We start from the raw sequence: 25,545 nt of genomic DNA on the forward strand, positions 1-25,545 counted from the left end.
ACATGCTGTCTAGCTCTGAAAAAACCTCTCTTTTTCTTCAATTTCCAACTATCCCAACCCTGTACCTTCTTCCCAAAATTCACAAAACAGGACATCCACCAAAGGGTAGACCCATAATTTCAGGAGTAAACTCTATATGTTCTAAGTTGGGTTCCCTCATTGATAGGGAGCTTCAACCATTCATGATAAATTTATCCTCATATGTCAGAGACACCAAAGATATTCTGCAAAAACTACAAGACATAGAGTGGCAACCAGATTTCTTTCTAGTGACTATTGATGTTGTCAGTCTTTATACATCGATCAAACACAAAGATGGTCTTGCAGCAGTGAATAAGTGCTTATCCACTAGATCAGTGAAATATTTGACACGGAACACGATGATTTTGGACTTTCTTAAATTTTGTCTTGAAAACAGCTATTTTCTTTTTGATGGTAATTTTTATCTTCATTTTCAAGGAACTGCGATGGGGGCAACATTTGCTCCATCCTACACATGTATTCTGATGGGAACTGTGGAAAACTATTGGCTTTGGTCAGATCGTTCTGAACAGTTTACCAAACACATTATATTTTGGGGGCGATATATTGATGATATCTTGCTTATATGGCAAGGTTCAAAAGCCTTTCTTCAACAATTCATTCAGTCTCTTAAACCAAATCCTTGGGACATAGATGTAACCTATCAAATCTCTAACTCTTCAATTGAATATCTTGATCTTTTGATCCTTGTTGAAGATAACAAACTTCAGACAAAATCTTTTCAAAAAACGACATCAGCCAATTCTATTCTCCATGCTACTAGCTGCCATTCACCTAATACCATTAGGAACATACCAAAAGGAGAATTTAGACGAGCTAGACTTAACTGTACCAATACCTCTGATTTTGATAATGCGTCCTCCGATATGACCAAGAGACTTATATCAAGGGGGTATAATAAGGCCTCTCTAGATACCATCAGAGATGAAGTGAGAAATATGGACCGGAATTTACTGTTGAACACACCTAAAAAAACTATCAAGAACGAATCGGTTCGTTTTATCACCACCTTTCACAATGGTCACAATTATATTCGTAAATCACTCAGAAAATACAGGTTCTTACTTTTGAATAACTCTTCGATTAATCAATATATTACTAATCACCCTCAAATAGGCTTCAGGAGGGCACCTAACCTTCGGAATAAACTTTGTCCTTCTTTTCTCCAACAAAGACCTTCTACTACTTTTTTACCCTCAAAACCAAACTCTGCTTATTTGACTTAGCGCATTCTTTTAATTTCACAAATACAATCTATTAACAAGATGGTCCCCTCGAGTAAAGGGACCTGTAATACATCGAAGGCATGTTTATTAATAACCTGAGAGTTTTGGTATAACTATACTACAACATGTCTTGCATTACTCTTTCTCTTTATACTAGAAATGCTCCAACAATTGTTTAATTTAGTTAATAACAAAGTGTTTGATTTTTTATTATTTTTTATTATATTATAAATGTATGCTCATCCTTATGGTATGTTTAGCGTAACTTATATTGTTCCTTACTTGTCTATTCAACTAGCTTTATTGTATTTCTTTATATAATCTTTTTTAGCACGGGTGTATACTTTCCTTCTTGGGATATCTACATTTTTGTCTAGACTTGAGTACTAGATACTTCTATTACTCTCTTGTACACCTCTCTGCAATCTATGTCTTAGCGTGAAATTACTCACTAATGATTGCGCTTCTTTATCGTTGACACTTTTTGCACAATATCGGTGACATCTTTTGCACAGTATCCGGTTCTCTTGTACACATTTTGGTGGTTTTTGAAGGCTTTTTGATATTACTCTTCTTCTTTTTCTTTTCCATTCATTATTTTTTTCAATACTATCAACGAGCGTTGATTTTTCTTTCTTTTTCAGCCTTGAGAAAGCCCCGGCTTATAATGCCAGAGGGGGCGAAACACGTGTTGGCTGTTTCTTTCTTTCTTTTTGCGCCATTATATTGGATGTTGCTTTCGCCAAAGGAAATGAAGTGACTCTTTGGAACGTTTGGAAATAATGTTGGAATAAGCAATATAATAAACTTCGAATTTGATAATTTAAAGAATCTTTGAGTGGGACTTTACCTCTTTTAGACATTGTATACTGAGAAAATAGTAAAATATAAGATTCCGCTCTGTGTATTTAATGCATTCACCTCTTTCTGACACATTGGTTAAGCAATTATGCACTGTTGTTCCATGTGCAACCAGATACTTGAACAATTTAAATTGACTCAACTTCTTTTCCAAAAATGTAAGTGATGGAAAAGTGTTGTGTCGGCATCAGTACATAAGAAATATAGCAATGTGGATGGTGTACTGTTTTAAGACGTTTTGATTTTACTATGTTGTAAAGTGTCCATTCTGTGTGATGTGTCCCTTTTTGTAGCCATGAAGCAGATGCATCACTCGAAGTGACTGTTCCTGATACGATCACAACTTGGATAGCAAGTGCTTTTGTGATTTCAGAAAATTTAGGACTCGGAATAGCAGAAGCTCCTGCAAAGGTAACAGTTTTTTCACTTTTTGCTATTTTTATTGTTTAAAATTGCATCCTAACTTGCAGAAGCACTTTATGCCTTATTGTTTTTTTGTATGTTATATGTTGATTTTTATATTCTATTTTGTTTGAATTATTTTCTATTTAAATTAATTTTTGTGATTTTTTTAAAAAAAAAGTCACATTTGAAGATTCTATAACCAATCTGTAATCTCCTAGCTACACATTGTTAACATGTTCAAGGCATAAATATGTGACAATCATCAGCTGGTAGGGGGTGCACTGATGTCCGGTTAACCCAAAGCTGAGAAATGGAGCAAAAGATTCTTCTCTCTCCCTCTCAGTGACCAGTTATTGTTGAAATTAGATACTTAAGCATCCACAAATATTTTATTCTCCAAATTGTGTTCATGGGGTCCTTATTTTATGTTTTACGAATTACCTGGAAAGTAATACTATTTCTTCTTTGGGGTTGTACAACGCCTGTAAAAACTTGCATTTCTGTTTGGCAACAGATCTGAACAGGGTAGTTTATGAAGGCTGGAGATGAGGCAGGGGGCTGGAACAACAGGAGTGTTCACCAGTTCGTTTTAAACAGGCACAGCACCCACGCTATTAGCGAGGGGGACTGGCTCACAGATATAACTCTGAAACAAGCAGCAATCTAAGCGATGTCAGCATCTTAGCTTGATAGCCATAACTTCAGTCAAGTCTAATTAGGCTATCCTTGATTCGTTGATATACTCATTGTAGACAGACAGCAGACCTCCACTCCTGTTTCCTACTGTTTTTTTATTTTTTTGTAGTGGGTGATGGGTTACTGCTTAGAACATATTTCCCCACTTCTTGAGACATTTTTTCCATATAGCACAAGCCCCTGCTTTAACTTGCTGCAGGGAGGACTATTTTTATTACAGGTTTGTGTAATGTCATCCAATGAGGCAGTGCACTAGCGTGCACCATAATTAAGTAATGTAGAAGGGGGGATTTAAGCAGACAACCCTGTAAGCGTATTTGTATTTGGTGCTGTCCTGCACCATGTGATAATTCATAATTGTTAAAAATGTTTGGTTGGCAGTCAGGTTACCCCCTGTCCAAGCAAGGACCCTCACTCTAGTCAGGGTAAGTCACACACAATCCAAATTATCCTGTGCCCACCCTCTGGTAGCTTGGTACTGAGCAGTCAGGCTTAACTTAGAAGGCAATGTGTAAAGTATTTGTGCAATGAATCATACAATAACACAATATAGCACCACAAAAATACACCACACAGTGTTTAGAAAAATATATAATATGTAACTGGATATTTGCAGGTCAATACGATAAAAGATGCAATATGAAATTGTAGAGATATCACTGAAAAGTGATAAAAAGTGTCTTAAGTCTTTAAAAAGCCAACAAAGTCTCTTTCAAGCACAAAGTACCTGGTTTAAAGTGGAAAATCTCCGCAAAGGGCCACAGAGGAGGAGATACGTGGAAAAATGGTGTGTGCGTCCGTTTCGCCCCTTCACAGACGGACTTACATCGTTATTTTTCATGCGGGGAAGTCGTGCTTCGTTTTCCGGCACGCGGACAGGCTCCTTCTGTGGTTCGTGGGATTACCAGATGTCCCAGGGTCTGTGCGTGGAATCCTAGGCTTGTTATCCTGCTGCGCGTTGTTCCGGTGGGCTATGCATGGAATTTTCTCCCTCACGGCAGGCGTCGCTTCGATTTCCTCTCTGGAAGTCAGGCGGCGTTGTTCAGGCGAGGCCGTGCGTCGAAGTTCCGGTCACACCGCAGGCGTCGCGCCGAGCGGCGTCTTTCCGGATCGGCGTTCTGTGAATTATTCACCGTGGAACAAGCTGTGCGTCAAATCTTTCGCCGCACAAGGCGTCCAGTTGAAAAAGAGAAGTCTTTTTGGTCCTGAGACTTCAGGGAACAGGAGGCAACTGGAGAGCACTTCTGCAGCAAGGCAAGAGTTCAACAAGGCAGCAGGGCAACAGCAAGGCAGCAGTCCTTTGTAGAAAGCAGTCAGGTGACTCCTTTCGGCAGCCAGGCAGTTCTTCTTGGCAGGATGCAGGTTCTGGTTCAGGTTTCTTCTCCAGCAAGTGTCTGAGGTGGTAGGGCAGCGGCCCTGTTTTATACCCAAATGTGCCTTTGAAGTGGGGGAGACTTCAAAGAGTGGCTAAGAAGTGCACCAGGTTCCATTTCAGTTCAATCCTGTCTGCCCGGGTCCCAGTAGGGGGTGTCGCAGTCCTTTGTGTGAGAGCAGGCCCTCCACCCTCCCAGCTCAGGAAGACCCATTCAAAATGCAGATGTATGCAAGAAAGGCTGAATACCCTGTGTTTGGGGTGTGTCGGAGGGCAATGCACAGGGAGCTGTCAACTAAACCCAGCCAGACGTGGATTGTAAGGTACAGAAAGATTTAAGTGCAAAGGAATGCTCACTTTCTAAAAGTGGTATTTCTAGAATAGTAATATTATATACAACTTCACCAGTCAGCAGGATTTTGTATTACCATTCTGGCCATACTAAATATGACCTTCCTACTCCTTTCAGATCAGCAGCTACCACTTCAATAATGTATGAGGGCAGCCCCAATGTTAGCCTATGAAGGGAGCAGGCCTCACAGTAGTGTCAAAACGAATTTAGGAGTTTTACACTACCAGGACATGTAAACTACGCAGGTACATGTCCTGCCTTTCACCCACACAGCACCTTGCTCTAGGGGTTACCTAGGGCACACATTAGAGGTGACTTATATGTAGAGAAAGGGGAGGTTTAGGCTTGGCAAGTACTTTTAAATGCCAAGTCGAGGTGACAGTGAAACTGCACACACAGGCCTTGCAGTGGCATGCCTGAGACAAGGTAAAGGGACTACTTAAGTGGGTGGCACAACCAGTGCTGCAGGCCCACTAGTAGCATTTAATCTACAGGCCCTAAGCACATAGAGTGCACATTACTAGGGACTTATAAGTAAATGAAATAGTCCAATTGGGTATGATCCAAAGTTACCATGTTTAAAGGGAGAGAGCATATGCACTTTAGCACTGGTTAGCAGAGTCTAAAAACCAGCAAAAATGAGGTCAGAAAAAGAGAAGGAGGAAGGCAAAAAGTCTGGGGATAACCCTGCAGAAGGGCCATTTCCAACAATAATAAAGCACAGTCAGCTAGGGTCTGGTCAGACACACAACTAGCGGACCTGAGAAAAGCACACCATTGGCTCGGACTCTTTTTGTTACAAGCCTACAGGCCAAATCACCATGACATAACATTAGTGACAAGAGAGCACACACCCCCTGGTGTGAGACCTATCAAGGCAGCGGCTGCGCTTTTTTTCCGGAGGCACGATGCTCGTGCCATTTGCAGCATTTCGACTTGTTGATGCAGCGGCCACGCCCTCATTTGAGGAGCTGCAGTGATCGTGCTGCTCATCACCTGCACGGTCACATACTCTAGGCAGTGCATCCCCGCACCGTTGAGATTGCTGCTACACTGCTTTGAGTTTGAAAAGGGCATCTTTCCGACAGCATGCAGCCACTTCCCGTGGCAACTCTGTTTTCCCAGTCCTATACAAAGAGGGTGTTTCCTGGCAGCTATGCAGCTGTGTACCTCGCCGGTTTAGAAAGTAAAATAACTGGGCGCACCTGTCATCCACCTGCTCCACGGTGAGTTGCTCTCCCTTCAGCCACCCAAGACACCATAAAGTTATCCACCTGCAGTTTTCTCAGTGGCCCCTCCCTTTCAGTGACTATATTGAAGTACAGCAGAAGTGCTTCTCCCAAGTCTTTGCGAAGGAATACTGACAACCTCTGTTCTGGTGGGGGAAGGAGAGCACCGTGCCATCCATGAGACCAATGTCACATGCAAGACACGTGTAGACTGTTAACGCACACAGCACCATAAAAGTGAAGTGAGCAAAAGCCATAGCCCCATCCTGGCACAACAATATGGAAAGACATAGCAGCTATTGAATGAACAACAATTAGCACCCACTCGCCATCCAGGTGCTACAGAAGCATTGCAGTACTCAGCCACTGACAACCTGTTTGTGCCACACAGGGAAGGAGTGCGAAACACAGTGCTAACAGACCCGCAAGACCCTGCAGATTCTCAGGCAACTGCACCCGTACGCATGTGAGTCATGGCAAACATACCCCTGATTGAACAGTTTGTAGTGGAGAAAACCCCGTCTGCACAAGCGCCCCGATTGAAAGACTGGGTGGAGAGCATGGAACTGTACTTTGAAGCAACCCAGGTTCAGGATGACAGGAAAAGGGTTATGCTCATGCACTTAGGGGGCAAAACCATCCACAGAATCTCAAAAACTATAGCTGAAGCTACACTAAAGACACACAACACGCTCATAAGTACACTCAATGTGTACTTTGTACCTATGGCCAATCAAGACTACAAGAGGTTCATATTCCGCCAAGTGAGGCAACAGGAAGAAGAATCAAATGATGCCGTCCACACACAGCTTAAAGAGCACATGTGGTTTTGCAGACAAAAGCAAAGAAATTAGAGGGTAGATAATACAAGGATGTGCCTCAGTGAAACTCAGGGAGCAGATACTACAGGAGTTGGAGAAGATTTTGATGGGCATCCTCACAGTGGTATGAACGGAAGAGTGGTCAAAGGCCTGTGCCTTACATATGAAAGCGGCTCTACATCAGACCATAAAAACAGAGCTGGTCAATGCAGTCACCCAACACCCCTGGCCTGAAGGACTCAAGAAGCCTACTCCACAACCCAAATCCTGCAGGTACTGCGGGGGCCCCACACACCGGCCAGCAGATTTCCTAGCATAGGGTAGGAAGTGTGAAAACTCAATCATTTTGTGAAGAAAGGTGCCTCGCGCATCAGTAAACGCTGTGATTGAAATGCAAAGCCAACATGGTAACATGGACGAAGATGGCACAGCTGAGTACGTGGTGTACTCAATATTCACAGCTGGGATGTTCACTGCATGGAAACATCCTCTACTTCAGTGCCAAGTCAATGTCAGACCTCATCAAGTGACCACCACCGCCGACACCAGTGCATTCATAAACCTAATGTCAGCAGATGTATACAGGACTCTAGAACCAATACCAGCACTATGAAAGACTATGAAAGACATCAATCAAAGTGTTGGCATACAGGCAAGATCAACTCCTAAAGCTGAGATGGAAGCTCTACTCTATGATAACTCAAGGATCACAAAAGGTTGATTCCCCAGTGTACATTACAGAAGAAGGACACAAAATGTTACTAGGATGCCATACCACAAAGCAATGGGGATAGTCCTGTTGTCATTTGGAGTGCACTAGGAAGGTGTAGCACACATCCTTGCCAACTTCCCAGATGTGTTCGAAGGTATTGGATGCCTCAAGCAACACGGAGACCCAAAGGGAGAGAAATCAAGCTATACCTAGACCCGACAGTACAACCTGTGGTGCTACGACACCACAGGGTTGTTTTCCATTTGTGGCTTCAAGCTGACAAAGAACTGAACAAATTGGAGGCTGACGGAATTATCAAAAGAGTAACTGGACTGACCCATGAGTATCCTCCATTGTTGTGATACGTAAACCTAAGCAGCCAGGTGAGGTCTGTATATGCGTCAATGTGCACCTTCCTAATGCCGCAATCAAAAGAGAACGCCACTTCAACTATTAATGATTTGATTGGGGAACTAAGTGGAACCCGGTGGATCTCCAAGGTAGACCTAAGATCAAGTTATCATCAACTCTTGCTAGCAAAAGAATCCCGCTACGTCGCAACATTTTCTACTCATGTGGGACTCAGGAGATACCTCAGACTCAATTTTGGCAACTCAAATGCTGCAAAAGTATTCCAGAATGTGATTCACAAGTTATTGGCTGATCTCCAAGACACAGTAAATGTTCGTGATGACATTTTGATCTCTGCTGCATCAATACCAGAGCACAACACAAGTACCGCAGCACTTTCAAGAAGCTGGACTCACCCCCAATGCAAAATGTGTGAATTCCTCAAGCAAAGCCTACGATTTTTAGGGTATACGTTCTCTGCTGAAGCTGCAAGCCCCGACCACAAAAACATCAGCGCCATAAAGGAAGTGGCCCGCCTAAGACTGTGTACGAAGCCCAGAGCTTTCTGGGCATGGTCAACTATTGTGGTTGTTTTATCAAAAATGAGACTATGCTGACCCAACCCCTCTGGGAACTGATGATGTCTGCAACACCCTGAGACTGGGGGTCTGAACAAGAAGCCGTCTTCAGGGCCACCAAAGATGCACAATCGTCCAACACCACATTGGCATATTTTGACCCCGAAAAGAGAAGCATTCATAGCAGTGGGTGCCAGTCCGCAAGGTCTAGGAGTAGTGTTACTACAAGGACTGGAAGGAAGTGAGTGGGCCCCAGTGGCTTTTGCAAGTCGCTACCTAACAGAAACAGAACAAGGATACTCCCAGATAAAGGAGGAGGCCATAGCCATACATTGGGGATGCTGGCATTTCCCTATGTATGTATACGGGAGAACATTGCGTACAGATCACAAACCCCTCATTCCATGGTTCCAAGGGACTGCATCCAAGCTACCACCCAGAATAGAAAAGTGGATGCTACAGCTACAGGGCTATAACTGCCAAGTAGAGTATCAACTAGGAACATCCAACCCAGCTGACTACCTATCCGGACAACCAAGGTCAGCAACCAGAGAGGAAGTAGCCAAGGCAAGTAACACAGAAGAGTATGTAAGGCTCATGGCTGACCGATCCAGACCAATCTCTGTGGATACTATATGCCAAGTCACAATGCAAGACACATGTATGCAGAAAGCGCTGGAAGTTGTGTGAAAAAGCTTGGCGGGTCCTTGAAATCTTACATCACGTACAACATGAACTGATGGCTGACCCCGATGGGTGTTTGCTGCAGGGCGATCATCTGGTGATTCCCACCTCACTGCAAAGCCAAGTGATACAACATGCCCATGCAGGGCATCAAGGCGTGGTAAAAACTGTGGGCCAAGGTATGGTTCTCACTGATTGATGACGAAGTTGAGGCCGTGGTTCAGTCCTGCCCATGATGTCAAGCAATGGGAGGATCTGACTCCCCTGTCACCACTGATCACTGAACAGGGACCCTTTCAGCCATGGATGTGTGCAAGTGTAGACTTTGGAAGTCTTCCAGATTGACAATGCACCATGGTCATCATTGATGACTACTCCAAGTACCCAGAGATGGAGATCATAGCAAACCCAGGCAGTGTAAGAGGTACTGCCCAAGTTGGAGAAAACTATGGCCACCCACGGACTTTTCAAGGATCTCAGGACGGACAATGGGCCTCCATTCCAGGGTAAAGAAGTAGCCTTATATCCTTGGTCATTGAACATCAAGCACACAAGAGTCACTCCCCGCTACCCTCAATCCAAAGGGGATATGAGGACACTGAAGAAGATCATACTCATTGCACAAGCTAATCAGCAAATGTACAACTGGGCTGTATACTCGTTTCTGCATGAATACAGTCAAATGCCTCACTCCACGACTGGGCAGGCACTGGGACCCCTCATGATGGGGAGAGCAGTAGAAGATTCCATTCCACATCACCCCTGGTGGACACCTGGGCCAATCGATGACCAAAGAGTATTTGACAGAAGGTGGGCTGTCAACGCTTGCACTAGCGAGCGCCGGAATGCTGGACCACCCACTCTTCAGGTTGGTGACCACATATTAGTCAAACACCGGTTTCCTGACAGTAAGTTTCATACCCCATTCAAGCAATACCCAAATGTAATCACCTATTTCAAAGGCACTTCAGTGAGTGCCAAAGGGGAGGAGAAGAAATTATTCAAAATGTATCCAAGTTGAAACAGTTCAACTGGCCTGCGCCCCTACCCAGTGAGGCCCAAGAAGATGGAGAAGATGAAATTGTGGGGCCAGAAGAGGTACCAAGGAGAGTAGAACAGAGACCCATCTCAGGAATTCAAAGTGATGACACCTCCGAATCTCTCCCCACCGCAGAAATAGAGATGGCAATGGCAACCCTTGCACCTCCAATTGGCAGACACACTCACACGAGATACGGTTTGTGCAGCAACCCAGTGCGGTCCTCTTGCCTGAAAGATCATGTACTATGACTGTGACACTGAAGAATCGGAAGCTCAGTTTACAGCCCCAATGTTTCTGTTACTTTTCTTTCCTGGTCATTTCATAGTTTGTGTTGTAGTTTCCAACTGGCTACATGTGGGTGTTCAGCTTGTGAGTTTCAGTTTTATTGTACTTTTTTCAAAATAAAGGAGGAATGTAGTTTTGTCCAATGAGGCAGCACGCTAGCGTGCAGCATAAGAAAGTAATGTAGAAGGGGGGATTTAAGCAGACCCCCTGTAAGCGTGTTTGTATTTGGTGCCATGCCACACCATGTGATTAATACATAATAAAGTGTGGTCAGCTAGGAGCAAAGCACACCATGGACTCTGACTCTTTTTGTTACAGGCCTACAGGCCAAGTCACCACGACATAAGAGATAGAAGCCTGAATTAATCTGGCGCTTACATCCTTTTTAGGGTCGAGCCTGCGTCGCATGCGCGCATGCGTATCACTAGCGAGACGCTTTAGGTATTAGAAAAGGGTTCAGAGCCCTGTCGACTTCACGTCAGTGTGTTTAATTGGAAAGTTGACTTACTTGTTAGAATCCGCTTCTTTTGATTAGTGGAAGGCACGCATACTTCAAGCCTTTTCCGATGGTGAGCCCTCCTCGAGCGCAGCGACCAAGTACAGAAAACATGCGAGGCTCGCTGGGTTTGTGGACTACTTTTTCTCTGTTTTCACAGCGTCACCCCCCTGGGCAGAAGTCCAGCGCTTTGCATACTATCGACCTTGTTACTCAGTTAATTGCACTTTTGCCGCTAGGTATTATTAGTGTGAACTTTAGCAGCGCGATCGTGCTGTTTTTTTTTTTTTATGCAAGAAGAATCTGGTTGGGAGTTTACAACTGTGAACAGCTGTAACTCAGACAAATGCGAAACCCTAGTGCATTGCAAATGCTTGTTTTCGTTGCTGTTGCTTTATTTTAAATTAATGTTTGATAATGAGTCTTCGTTTTTAAATAGTGAGACTGCATTAAGACAAAAGAAGTGTCTTCTACCTAATAGGCATAGAGCAGCTTTTTTTAAAACCTCATTCAGTCATCTTGGCAACACAAAACCAACATCTATTATATATTTACATTAACAGACTTTCATAGATTGTGTGCCAAGCATGTTCTATGGAGTTAGCCTTTTATAGGCAGGAACTGATGTCGTTTTCCTATTGGATCCTTTGGAACCAGTTGAATTAGTGGACATTTCTTTCCTAGGCCTCTTCTGTTAATGTTTTATAGCAGACAGGTCTATCATAATTATTGACTGGGGTAGCAACAGATTCTAATAACAGAAATAACCACTGAAAAAACGAGATTTTCACCTGGCCATCTTATTTAGTAATATGATGTTTATAGTAGGAACATACCAACAGAGGAATGTCAATTCTATTGGTACCCACACAACCAATACGAAAAGCAATAAATGGCGAAGAGTGGTCACTAAAGGGCAAGTTCTCTATTTCCAAGCCTATTATCAGGCCCACTTGCATATAAGATAAAACCAAATAATCTAGAGTTGAACTATACCCCCCAACCAGGTCTGGGTAGGGTATCTTGGGCGAGCTACTTCAGCTCTACAATTTAAGACTGCTAAATGAACTTTTGATGCCAGGCATAGTAATGTTATACTGTGATTATCATCTTAAATATTGAAGAAAAGAGGCGCATACAGCTCCCACAGCTCATCTAGAAGTAGGAGCTTAGATACAGTGTACACATGCAAAGAAGTCGCACATTTTTATACTTTTAATAAGAAGAAACTTTTGTACCTGGAGAAAATTAACATTGCAAGATAAAAATATCAAATTTAGAATACAATTTATTCCCAAATTATATATTTTTGTAAATCTATGTAAATAATTTCACAGTTACAAGTGCGTACATGAAGACTCCCTCTTGTTAATGAGATGGCCGGTTTACTATAAAACAGGTAGTTATTATAAATGTCAAAATCTTCAGCAACCCAAGTCTCCAGGAAACAAATCATGCTCACACCGTAAAAAGCTACTCAATCTCCAGTAAATAGAAATTTGTGTAATATGGCAATATACTAGTTTAACAAAAACGTGCCATTAGGCATTATGTGAGAGACGAGTTACATTATTGAGTCGATTATGTAATACTGTAATCATTCAGTTCAGTACTGCTGTATTATCCAGTGCAGAGCTTGCTCTTCCATTAAGGCACTGTTTTTATATGACTCAAGATGTTAAAATGTACATTATAAATATCAAGTGTTAATCTTATGTACACATGGGAGATTATTGAGGAATTTATCTCGGATACCGTGAGTGTTCGTAGGTGTTTAAGCGGCCATGTTACTTCAATGAGAGGTGCAAATTGCCCACAAACTACTGTGTGTCTTTGTTCACACGCTCAGCCGTGGATAAAGAAGCTAAAAAACGAGTAGAAAATACAGGTCCATACCGGACCACTGAAGGAATCCTGGAAGACATCTCAATGCATTTAACTTCCTACCTTCCTCTGAGCTGACAGAAGACACCAGGCTATCTCTGGGCCGAGAGAGCAATTAAGCAACCTTCTTTTAAGTGATTTTCATATCTCACTCGCTTAGCACTAATTGCCCAGTTGAGCGCATCCATTGTTATCCATGACAAATAAAGGATAAGACCCCTGTTGCCCACCCCATTTTCAGGTCTAATGGTTTCTCCTTAAAAACAACTTGTCACTTAATTACATTCATTCTCTTCATACTAATTTGTAGGCTGTTGATCACGTTCAATAAATTATTTCCCCCTCTTTTTTTACACTCAAGATCAGCATTTGGGTGGCCCCACTGTTATTAGATTGGTAATTCTGTTTCCAATCACCTTGTGGATACCTGTTACCTGCTCCTTCGCCCCGAGGAGAACGCAGAAGCACAGAGGGTTGAAATACAACAACACATTTAGAAAAAGAGAAAACCGGGACACTAGCCAGTGTCCTATAGGAGGCTTAATACTGCTTCGCTTCTACATGAGAATTTTCCATGCCTTTTCTTTCCTTACCTTTCCTTTTTTGGATTAGGTCAAGAGCGTAAACCGCCAAAAATGAAAACAAACTGTTAGAAGTAATGGTGCACTAGCTTTGCATATACAAAAGACTGACCTGGTACACAAAACACTGAACTGATATGTACATAAACAGTTTTCTAAAATTCCTTGTACCGTCTGAATTTTATGCTAATCCAGGCTTGTTTTTGGTTATGAATTATCACTAATTGCACTGCATATATATGTTTTGGTATTGGATATTTCAGTGTTATTCATTTGCAGCTGTCAATTTGTCACTAATGAAGTCTTCTTGTAAATGTGTTAGCTTTTGTGTATGATAATAATCTAAGGTAAAAATGTTTATATGAAGGGGGCGTAGCCTGGAAACATGGCTGCCAGGACGTAATCCCGGGAGCTCCCGGCCGGCCCATTCCTTATCACCCCTATACCTGGAGCATCCTACATAATTTTAACCCCCTGCAGTAAGGGCTGATTCTGTGACACACCTGGGTTTCTGGGGCAGCTGAGCAGTTCCTGAAGGCAGTATGGCTGTTGCCACAGGCCGGGTGTTTGTTGCAGCCTGTGCGGTGAGAGCCTGAGAGGCGAAGGCGGAGGCTGATCTCTGACCCTGGGCTTTTCCCCCCAGACTACTGAGCGCCTGTCAGGAGACTGGCAGGCAGGAGGACTGCAGTGGAGGAGCGGGAAGGGTGATCTCTGGCTCTGACAGACTTGGCATCAGTCTGCTAGATGCTCACATCTCCTGGGCTGTGCTAACTCAGCTGCAGTGAACTGTGTGGCCGGGGCCGCTCTGTAGCCTCAGGTGGACTCAGTCGGGACCCACTTGGCACTGAAGCGGAGGTGAGGAGAGGGGGCTTGCTAACCTCAACAGACTGTGGCGGGCCTCTGGCTGTGTACACTCCAGGTGGGTGGTGCCTGTGTGGCCATGGGGGACCAGGACCACCCTGCAGTGGCACTGGAAGCAACATGGGGCCTGCCTGATTACAGATCCACCCTGTCTCCCAGACGAAGCAGCCGATGAAGATCTGGAAAGGCGGACCCAACACTGAGGTGCCCCGCTGGCGAGGGGTCCCAGGACCCTCCACGTGGTATCCACATTGGAACCTGCACTGCAACTTGAGGGAGGCCTACGGAGGATGCATACAGGGCTTGCGAGAATCTCCAAGGTGAGCGAGCTGGCATCTCTTACCTGGGCAGCGTGGGGGACAGTGATTCTGCCGTGACATTTGGGGGGGGGGCTCCAACAGTATGGGACAGTAATGGTGGCCCAGGGGACTATAACACATGCTCTGGGGGGCCGAGTGTGAGACATTCACTATAGCAGCGCTATAATATGAAAAGGAACTCGTCCACAGCGGTGGAAGAGCTGGAGGCCCCCATGCAGGCCGAGTTAAATGCAACCCCATCAATAAAGGCAGGTGAACAGGAGTTGCCTGACCCTGCCTGGATCAAGTGTTAGCCTATGGAATTTGCCTTAAGGTTGTGGAGACTCGAGGACCTGAGCAAAAGTTGACAGTGTTCTTCACTGCAAGGGGGGGATAATTCCTTACATCACAAAGAAAAGGCTACCAACCCCCAAAAATACCACCTAACGGAGGATCACGAGGTCCCTGGGCGTGACGGCTACTGATAGATATCCTGCATAATACGGAAGGTAGAGAGGCCTTATCAAAGACAGTCATAGAATATCTAGAGAACAACTGGGGCTCCACATCCCATAGGGCCATGGAATGGGAAGCACTGAAGGTAGTGGTCAGGGGGGCATGTTTGGTCCTTACAGACGGATATGCAGACAACTATAATTAGATTTATACTGAGAAAAAGCAATCAAACCACTGCACAAACACACTTGACCACACCAAGAAGGCAACAGCAAATTAAACGCAGGATCATAGCTATTTGGGACAGGCTTCACAAATATACCCTCAAGCGATATAGGCAGAGGCTACACCATGAGGAGGACAAACCAGGAAAGTAGTTGGCCTGGATACTCAGAAGGGACACAGCCCCAACACAGGTACTAAACTTAAGATCACCTAATGGTAGTAGAGCCTTGACCAGGGCATGCGCTGCTAGGGTATTCTAACAACACTTAAAAAAGGTTCATACATCAGTGCATAGGGCCATGGGTATATCCCTTTCTTGGAGACACTAGCAATCCCCAAACTCTTGTCCGCAGTGGTGGAAAAGCTGGAGCCCCTGCAAAGCCTTGAAGAAATTTCGATGGCTTTAAAGGCACTCCCATGAACCAAGGTGCAGGGGAGCGACGGACTACCTTCAGAATTTAATCAGGCCCATTCAGCCGCACTGTACCAAGAACTTCTAGAGGTCTTTCTTGAAGTGCAAGAAAGGGGGTAACTCCCCCCTTCTGTGAGAGAGGGAGAGATCTGCCTGCTACTAAAACCGGGCGGAGCTCAGGACGACCCCTCTGTATATAGGCCAATAACTATTATGAATGCAGACATGAAAATACTGTGTAAAGTGCTGGTGTCACGTTTAATTCCTTATATGCAGCACTTGAGGACCAGTGCAGTTTTATTTCTGGATGTAACACCGGCATAAATCTCAGGCAACTAGGGTATATCATGTCCGAGGTCAGCGACCTGAAGGACGAGCTAGTCCTGGTCTCCACTGGCCTCGAAAAAGCTTTTGACAGCCAAGACTGGGGATACATACTCAAGGTCCTCATGGTCATGGAGTTTGGTCTCCAATACTGCCGCTGGGTACGTCTTCTTTACACTAATATCCGTGCAAGAGTTAGGACTTGTAGTATAAGGTCAGAGGATTGGGTGCTAGGATGAGGGAGGGTTGCCCCCTATCGCAAAGATCTTTGCCCTGGCTATTGAGCCCTGGGCCATCTGGCTTTGTGGGGAGTTGCGGCATCAATCAATCAATCAATCAGGAATTTGAAAAGGTACTACTCACCCATGAGGGTCTCAGGGCGCTGAGGAGGGAGGAGGGACAATGGGGGGAGGTGCTGCTACTACTCGAACAGCAAGGTCTTGAGAAGTTTACTGAAGATAAGGAGGTCTTTTGTCTGGCGCAGGTGGGTGGGCAGAGTGTTTCACGTTTTGGCAGTGAGGTGCGAAAATGATCTACCAGCGGTTGTAGTTCTGTGGACGCGTGGGACAGTTGTGAGTTCTGCGGAGCAGAGATGCCGGGTCTGGGTGTAGAAGGAGAGCCGTCTGTTGAGGTATTCTGGTCCGGTGTTGTGCAGTGCTTTGTGATCATGGGTGAGGAGTTTGAAGGTGATTCTGTTGTTGACTGGGAGCAAGTGCAGTTTTCTCAGGTGGTCTGTGATGTGGCAGTGACGGGGGATGTCCAGGATGTTGCAGCCTCTTCTGGAGTTTGGCCGTGGTTCCTGCATAGAGGGCATTGCCGTAGTCCTGTGTGTTGCTTACGAGGGCTTGGGTGACTGTTCTTCTGGTTTCGGTGGGGATCCATTTGTAGATCTTTCGGAGCATGCGGAGGGTGTTGAAGCAGGAGGAGGAAATGGGGTTGACTTGCTGGGTCATGGATAATGAGGAGTCCAAGATGAATCTTAGGTTGTGTGCGTGGTTGGTGGGAGACGGAGTGGCTCCGAGAGTGGCAGGCCACCAGGAGTCATCCCATGCGGAGGGAGTGGAGCCAAAGATGAGGACTTCCGACTTGTCTGAATTGAATTTGAGGCAGCTGCTCTTCATCCATTCAGTGATGGCCTATATTCCTTCGTGGAGGTTGGTCGGGCGGAGACCATGGTGAGGGAGAGGATCAGCTGGATGTTGAGGTTGTGGGATCGGGCGATGTTAGCGAGCGGGGCCATGTAGAGGGTTGAAGAAGATCGGGCTGAGGGACGAACCCTGGGGTACACTGTAGATGATTTCGGTGGCCTCCGAGCGGAATGGGGGTAGGGGGACTCTCTGGGTTTTGCTGGTGAGAAAGGAGGTGACCCAATCCAGGGCTCTGTCACGGATTCCTGGATTGCTGAGGTGTGAGCATAGGGTGTGGTGGCAGACAGTGTTGAACGCGGCCGCGAGGTCCAGGAGGATGAGGGCCGCGGTTTCGCCGTTGTCCAGTATGGTTCTGATGTCGTCAGTGGCGGTGATGAGGGCGGTTTTGGTACTGTGGTTGCTGCGGAATTCAGATTGTGAAGGGTCTAGGGTGCAGTTCTCCTCGAGGAAGCGGGTTAGTTGACAGCCTTCTCAATGACTTTTGCCGGGAAGGGGAGCAGGAAGATAGGCCGGAAGTTCTTGAGGTCCTTTGGGTCCGCCTTGGGTTTTTTGAGGAGGGCGTTGATTTCGGTGTGTTTCCAGGTCTCCGGGAAGGTGGCAGACTCGAAGGAGCTGTTGATGATCTTCCGTAGGTGGGGTGCGATGATGGAGCTAGCTTTGTTGAGGATGTGGTGAGGGCAGGGTCAGATGGAGAGTCGGAGTGGATGGTGTTCATGATTTCGATGGTGTTGTTGTCGTTGACGGGGTCCAGGAGAGCAGGAGGTTGGTCAGAGGTGCATCTGTGGTGTTGGTGGTTGCTGGGGGGCCTGGGTGCTGAAGCTGTCATGGATGTCTGCAGTCTTGCGGTGGAAAGTAGGAGGCTAGGGAGTTGCAGAGGTCTTGGGATAGTGGGATGTCGTTGACGTTGGAGCTGGGGTTGGAGAGGTCCTTCACAATGTTGGAGAGCTCCTTGTGGCTGTGTGCGTTGTTGTTGATTTGGTCTTTGAAGGCTGTTCTCTTGGTCGGCTCGGATGAGTTGGTGGTGTCTGCGGATGGCATTTTTGAAGGCTGTGTGGTTGTCCATAGTCTGATCTTGGCGCCACTGTCTTTCCAGTCTTCGGCACGCTTGCTTAGATTCATGGAGGTCAGCGGTAAACCAGAAGCCCTTTCTGTCGGTGCGTCTGTTGGAGGGATTCTTGATTGGGGCGAGAGTATTGGCACAGGTTTCGACCCATTGCTTGAAGTTGCGGGCAGCTTCATCAGTGTCGGTGGTATCGATGGGTGGGTTCCGGGAGATGGCCTCGATAAGTTGGTCTTCGGTGACCTTGTTCCAACTGCGGTGGGGAATCCGTTGTGAGTGGTGCTGTGTTGTGAGTTTCTTGAAGGGAAGTGGATGCAGCGGTGATCTGTCCAGTGGAGTTTGGTGGTGTGGCTGAAGGAGACGTGATTGCTGGTGGAGAAAATAGGGTTGAGTGTGTGTTCTGCGGAGTGGGTCGGTGTTGTGACCGTGTTTGAGGCCGAGGTTGTCGAGCAGGGTGGAGGTGCTGTTGTCGTTAGTGTTCTCGAGATGGAAGTTTAAGTCCCCGAGGAGTGTGTAGTCAGTGGATGAGAGAGCGTGCGTGCTGATGATGTCAGTGATGGAGTTGATGAACTGCTGTCGTGTGCCCGCTGGCCTGTAGATGAGGGTCCCTCGGAGGGTGATGCTTTGGGTCAGTGTGGATCTGGAAGTGCAGATGTTCGGCGGTGCTGAGGGAGTCTTTGGTGCTGGTCGTGATCCTGAGGGTGTTCTTGTGGATGATGGCGATGCCTCCTCCTGGTTTGTTGGCCCGGTCCCTGCGGGTGAGCTTGTAGCCGTCCGGGATGGCTATGGCGGTCAGGCACTGAGGAGGGGTTCATCTAGGTCTCGGTCAGGAAGGCAACGTCTGGAGAGTCGAGTAGATTCCCTAGCTCTACTGCATGTTTGTGGACGGAGCGGGTGTTGAGGAGGATCCATCTGAAATGGTTGCGTCCTGCCTTGGTGGGTGGGTCGTTGGCATGGAGGCTGGTGAAGGTGCATTTCCGGAAGGAGCAAGGTCTGCGGGGAGGCTTTAAGGCAGGCGGGAGAGCGGCCAGTGTTGAGGGCGGGAGGGTGGCGCCGTCGTAATGAAGACGTGCGTGGTGCTGGTGGCGGGGACGAGAGACAGAGGTTCTGGCGCTGCACGCGGTCTAAGCGCAGACGGGCTTTCCTTTGTCGCAGCTACCATTAAGAAGGGAGGTGGGGGAAGGAGAGGAGAGCTGGGAGGCAGGAGCAGGGGTGAAAAATGGTGCAAAAAAAGGGGCAGGGCTGTGGGGCAGCAGTGGCGGGAATGCAGCGTGAGAGAGAGGAGGGGGGTGGGGCCGGAGGGGCAGCAGCGGCGGGGGAGAAAGAGAGAGCGGAGTGAGAGAAAAATGAGGATGAGTGTAGCGCAAAGCAAAAAGGGACAGAAGTGAAGCAGAACAGAGAAAAGGAGGAAAGAGGCAGAAGGTAGCCTAGTAGGAAAGCAGAGCTCTCCCACTAGACACCAGGGATGAGGCGCAGGCAGAAACCTGCGGGCGGAGGAGGGCCTCGAACTCTTAAAAGGGGTCAGGAGTTCAGAGGAGCCAGGGAAAGGCCTCTACTTACAATGTAGAGCCACAGGAGGCAGAGCAGTGTACTGACCAGGTCAGTGATATTGCTCTGGGTATCCAAATTAGGATCGCCTCCTTATATGCTGACAAAGCTCTGTTTTACTTGTCCTCCCCTTGGGCCTCAGTTCCCCAGCTATTACAACTGCTGGAGAGATTTGGCAACATATCTGGCATCCAAATCAATAGAGGCAAATCCCTTTGTTTCCACTTGAACAGAAAAGAACAGAAAGGGGGAACCTCCCGCTGTTGGGCCTCAGATGGGAGTTAGACAATTTTAGGTACCCGGGCGTCGGAGTAACACATTCGACGAGCAGAGAGCTGACCTTGAACATAGATAGGATCCTAACAAGCCTCAATGCTTCCATTGATTTCTGGAACACCCTCCTCTTCTCATTGATGGGCAGATTAGTCATCTCAAAAATGGTAATGCTGCTAAGGTTCTTCTATAAGTTACAAAATTCACTGCGCGCTATACCAGCCAGGGTTTTCAAACAATTAGACACCATGTTAAGCTCACTTCTCTGGGAGGGTCGAAGGACCAGGGTGACATTATGGACCCTAAAAAAAACATATGAGGAGGGGGAAGCCTGAAGGCCCCAACTTTGGACATATATTAGTACACCACGCAGTTGCAATATGCAGTGCACTGTCTAGCGCCTGCCTACTGGCAGGGAGGGTTCCTGCAGGCCAATTACCGAAGATATTAATGGAAGGGGCTGGAGCCCCACCCCACGGTCCCCCTGGTGTCCCGCACCACAGCTTCTATTTGGCAAACTTTTGTACAAAAGATCCTGAAACGGGCCCCATGTCACAGGAATCTCCCAATCTGGATAGTACAACCGGTCTGGGAACTATTAGAGAGTGTCTCCTTCAAGAGCTGAAGAGATGGAGGATGACATACTTTAGGTGATCTCTACCCCAGGGAAAAATTAATCTTGTGTGAGGAGGCATGCAATGCATTTGAGCTTGGACAAATCACTTCCTGCATCATATGGGTTTATCTAACATGGCAAGATGAGTCTGGCCTACTTTCCCTGATGCACCCACCACATCATGTACTCTGGGGATCGTTTTGTCTTTTGGGTCGCCACCAGATTTCTTTACTGTACAGAGCCATGAGAGAGGACGCAGTCTAGAGAAGCATTGGAAAATGATTTGGACGAGCAGCTGGGGAGGTGGAATGGTTCCTCATTAATTTCCTCACATACCCAATATCCTGCAATGCACACTTTAAATTGATACATTTCAATTTCCTTCATCTGACGTACCTGAAGCCCAGGGATCTTCACAATTTTCTCCTTCAAGACTGGACACCTGCCCAAGGTGTGGGAGGGACAATTCAGGCTTTTTGCATCTGGCATGGGAATGCAGGGAAGTACAGAATTACTGGGTACAGTTTGTGGAACAGATATATAAAACAGTGGGTATCCTGATTCAGGTAACCCCAGCCATCTGCCTCCTGGGAAATTTCAGGTGCCTGAAGGGCAATAAAATGGTGTACAAACTCCTGCAACTAGCATTGGTCCTTGCTAAATGCAGAGAAGACATTAACTGGATGAGCACACATACCACACATGACAAAAAGGTTGGGGTATGTGGGAGAGTGGTCCCTAGCGGAAGAAATGCACATCAGGCAGGCCAGGCGAGTCCAGAAGGTGGAGGAGTAGCTGGGCACTTGGTGAATGCTTAGTGAGTGTCTCTTGGACCCAGACATTTCGGAGGGGGGTTCCACCTCAGTGGATGATTCAGATTGTGAAGTGAACTAGAGATCAAAAGGGGAATTAGACCCATGCTGTAGAGATGCCACACAATTATTACCTTTCAAGACACTCCAATAGAAATAGCACTGATTGTCACCATGTGGATGAATCAATTGAAGCGTATGTACGCCTGGAATCACAGACCACTTGCCTGAGAGTCCTCTCTCTATGCATTTGATTGTGCCACAAGTGCAAATATGTGCATACAACCAGAGCCAGATTACCAAATAGACAAAGTAGGCACCAGCCTCTAAGCCCCACTCCTTTTATGAGCCCCACAACAATGGATCAATATAATATTGATTTGATTTTGAAAGAAAATTATAATCAAGCTTTCTTAAATTGTTTCCAAAATATAGAAAAAAATGAATCAACTCAAAGAAACGAAAACTTTACAATAAAGACTCTATAGAGAAAATACTATCTTAATGTAATTTACCCATTCAGATTCACATAAGTTTGTCTCTTAAAAGCTCATCTTCTCGAAGCTGGCAGTTTGAAAAAAATCGGTGCAAACTACATACGTGTAATGTTTATTTTTGTGTAATAAAATTGGTTTATTAAAATTGTTGGTTGGTTAAATTAAAAATGTATTAGGACATAATTTAAGGGGGGGGGGCAAAATTTCAACTGCCTAGGTGCCACCACAGGGTTTGATCCGGCACTGCATACAATTGGCAAAGGCAGCTGTTTTGGAGAACAAGTGCAAGACATTCCTGTTCTGATGAGGCAAGGGACGAATATATCCTGTCGAAATTGAGATTTTCAGAACATGCCACCCTCATGAGAGGGAGCAAAATCTTCATCCCCAGGTGCCTCTAGAACTGCACCATAATGCTAGCTGACCAAGGGCAGCATGGCATAGCAAAGAAAAAAGCCTGCTTGTGAGAGAAAGTGTGGCTTCATCAAATGGATGACTCACCAAATCGTACATTGTAGGTCAGGCAGCACCAGCACAAAACTTTCCAACCCTCATCATCAAAAAAGGTGCCTGCCCGGAACCATGCAAGAGTGCAGATCTATGCAGCCTGCCAAATGGACATCAGTTGCTTGTTCTCCTGGACAACTGCTTGAAATTACCTGCAATTGAGACAGTGGAGTTTACCACGTTTGGCAAAATAAAACATAAACAAAAAATGAATTTTGCAGCATATGGACTTCAGCCCGCCTCAAGACTAATAATGGACTACCTTTCAGTGGTCGAGAATTCAATGACTATTTTCAAGAGTTAGGTATCCAGCATTTCCAAATAACAATTCATTGGCCACACACAAATGGAAAGGTTGAACACTGCATGTGCATTCTGAATGAGAGATTGCACATTGCACTGGAGAAGGGTGAGAACACTGAATGAGCACTCTCAGCTTCCTGGGAGCATACAGAAACACTCCCAATGCACCAACAAACACTCACCTGTCAGTGTGCTGGTCAAGAAAGCCCCCACCATTATGGGTTCCATCCCAACTGATCATGAGTGCAGCATGAACAGGCAGAAGTGCAAAAATGACAGAGCAAGTTGGAAGCAGAATGCCATGGGGTGGGGCCTGATATTCAAATTGGGGATCATGTGTTAATTAAGAACAGAAACCTCATGCAGCAAGTGTAGACTGCCATATGAACGGTCACAGTGGCTGGTGACTGACATAAAGGGATCAATGATTGCTGTACAGCAAGGTGTTGAAACTGTTATTCAGGATTGTACTCATGTGCAAAAGAATTACACAAACGGCACAGGTGAGAGATTTGCAAGGACGTAGAAAGAGGGAGAAAATTGCATGTAATGGGAAGTGAAGGGCCAGTAGGCGCTGAGAAGACGACAAATGTCAGTGACCCATAAAAGGTCAAAATCCCAAGTCCACTAATGACCCTGAAAAATGCAATAAGAGGCATTCCTGTTGCCTAAAGCTAGAGGACTAAGTATGATCTCTGCAGGTATCCAAGGCCTTCCCATCCATTAGATACGTTGATCATACTAAGTCTCCGCATGTTTATCTGTTTCCTTGCCTGTGTATCTTTGTTGTTAAAGTGGAAAGGGATGTAATGTGCACTTGGTACAGCCTGATGTTGTCACACACAATGATAAGTGTGATACACGTCAGGAAACCAATAAATGGGGTTGGTCGACATTGTAGGCTTGTGCCAGTACCTGGCAGTCTTCCATTGTGTGCCTGTCTCTTTTGCGTCTCCCAATGTTGCCACACCACAGTGCTAAATCTTGATTAGTATTTGAGATTCTGAGGTAGTTCTGAGATTTTAAAAGTGACCCATTCGGAAGTGAATCCTGATTAATTGTTTATAAATCATTATTACTCCCACACCTCTCCTATACAGAACAAAATTGCATGACAATCCCTTTAATCTCTTGAGCAGACAAGCTTACATTTGGCAGACATAATGGCTAATTACTATAATTAACCTGTGTACTGACAGAAAATGGTGCTTTTTGGCTGTGAAAATAATATCCTTGGTGTGGACAGATAGGAACATATAGGTTATTAGTTGACAAGGGAATATTAGATTTACTCAGAGCCTCAAAAAGAGAAGTTAATATATCTTAATGAAAGCTTTTGTATAAAAATGTGCTTGATTCATAGTTTTAAGACTGAGGTCTGAATATTTTGAATTGTCTCATCTTAGAGATAGGAAGATCTATATTCTGGGAAGTTAAGTTACTGGGTGTTAATATTGCAAAAGTTGATATGCACCATGATACGGTCACATATAAAAACAAAATTGCATCACTGTTATCAAATTCACCCGTCATGGACTTTCCATCAACCGCAACCCAGAAATACGTGGTCAGGCAGGCTCTGAGACCTAGGCCTGAGGTTACTGATTGACATATGGGGCAGCACATAGCCAGCAGATAAACGCACGAACAGGAAACACAGATCAGTCCCACAGATAGGCGCAGCAGCACCACAATGGTCTCAGGAAATTGGTCCCAATAAAGGACATATGGCAAGCGGGGTGAGTGCATTCCCAAAACACCATAAAGTCAGATGCCACATGAATTTAGAAACACTCCTCCAACCAGAACACAGCACGCACAGTAACATGCAGCAATCCCGTGACCCTCATCCCGGACATTTGGACATGTTACCCACTGTCCTTCATTGTGTCCACGCGAGGTCGAGGCCCACCTGTATTTGTTATCTGTGACCTTATTTATGACTCCAAAACAACTGTTCACATACTTCACCTCATAAAGGAATGCTGTAATTGCTTTTTGGTGCCTATGGAAATGGATAAAACACCACTCAGATTGATATTCCTCAGACCCAGTTTCTGTAAGTGTTCTCCCAGCCATGGTGTTTAATTAAACCAACTGTTCCTGTTTTTCCAAAGCCCCTCGTCTTTTGTTATTTCAAGGTAAATTTGCATTCTAGCAACATGGGTGTTGAAGTGTGAGATCACTGGTGAAGGGTATTTCATACACAATGTATTTACCGAATCAGTAGTGTAATGGATTTACATTCTCGTTCTAGAATAAATTATAATGATTTGGCAAAGTTAATATCTAAGAAATTAAAACTAACAATTTAAGAAAACTGTCTGTGCTCTCAATAAAAGCAAACAGTTTGCAGTCTTCAGCAGGTATTAGAGTATTAGAAATTTGAGCCTCCTCTAAATTATGATACTGTGGCAAGGCAGGAGAGGATTGTGGCCCTTATAGATATCACTGCCCTACTTATATCAGTATGGATACAATGGGAAACACAGAAAGCATAACAGTGACCAATAAACATATTTGCTTGCTTCAAGCTTGTCACAGTTAATTTGACTAATACTAATATTTATAAAAGACATTTAGAAAG

General features: G+C 45.4%; 1 protein-coding gene across 1 annotated transcript in view; it reads left to right on the forward strand.

The window, feature by feature from the left end:
• LOC138296505 (CD109 antigen-like) overlaps positions 1–25,545 on the forward strand; it is a 775,136-nt gene that overhangs the window by 413,110 nt on the left and 336,481 nt on the right. The window contains exon 19 of the mRNA XM_069235676.1: positions 2,423–2,540. Coding sequence (XP_069091777.1) covers positions 2,423–2,540 — 118 coding nt within the window. The remainder of the gene's footprint in view (positions 1–2,422; positions 2,541–25,545) is intronic.

Source organism: Pleurodeles waltl, chromosome 5 (genome assembly GCF_031143425.1).
Source record: "Pleurodeles waltl isolate 20211129_DDA chromosome 5, aPleWal1.hap1.20221129, whole genome shotgun sequence".
Classification (NCBI taxonomy): Eukaryota; Metazoa; Chordata; class Amphibia; order Caudata; family Salamandridae; genus Pleurodeles; species Pleurodeles waltl.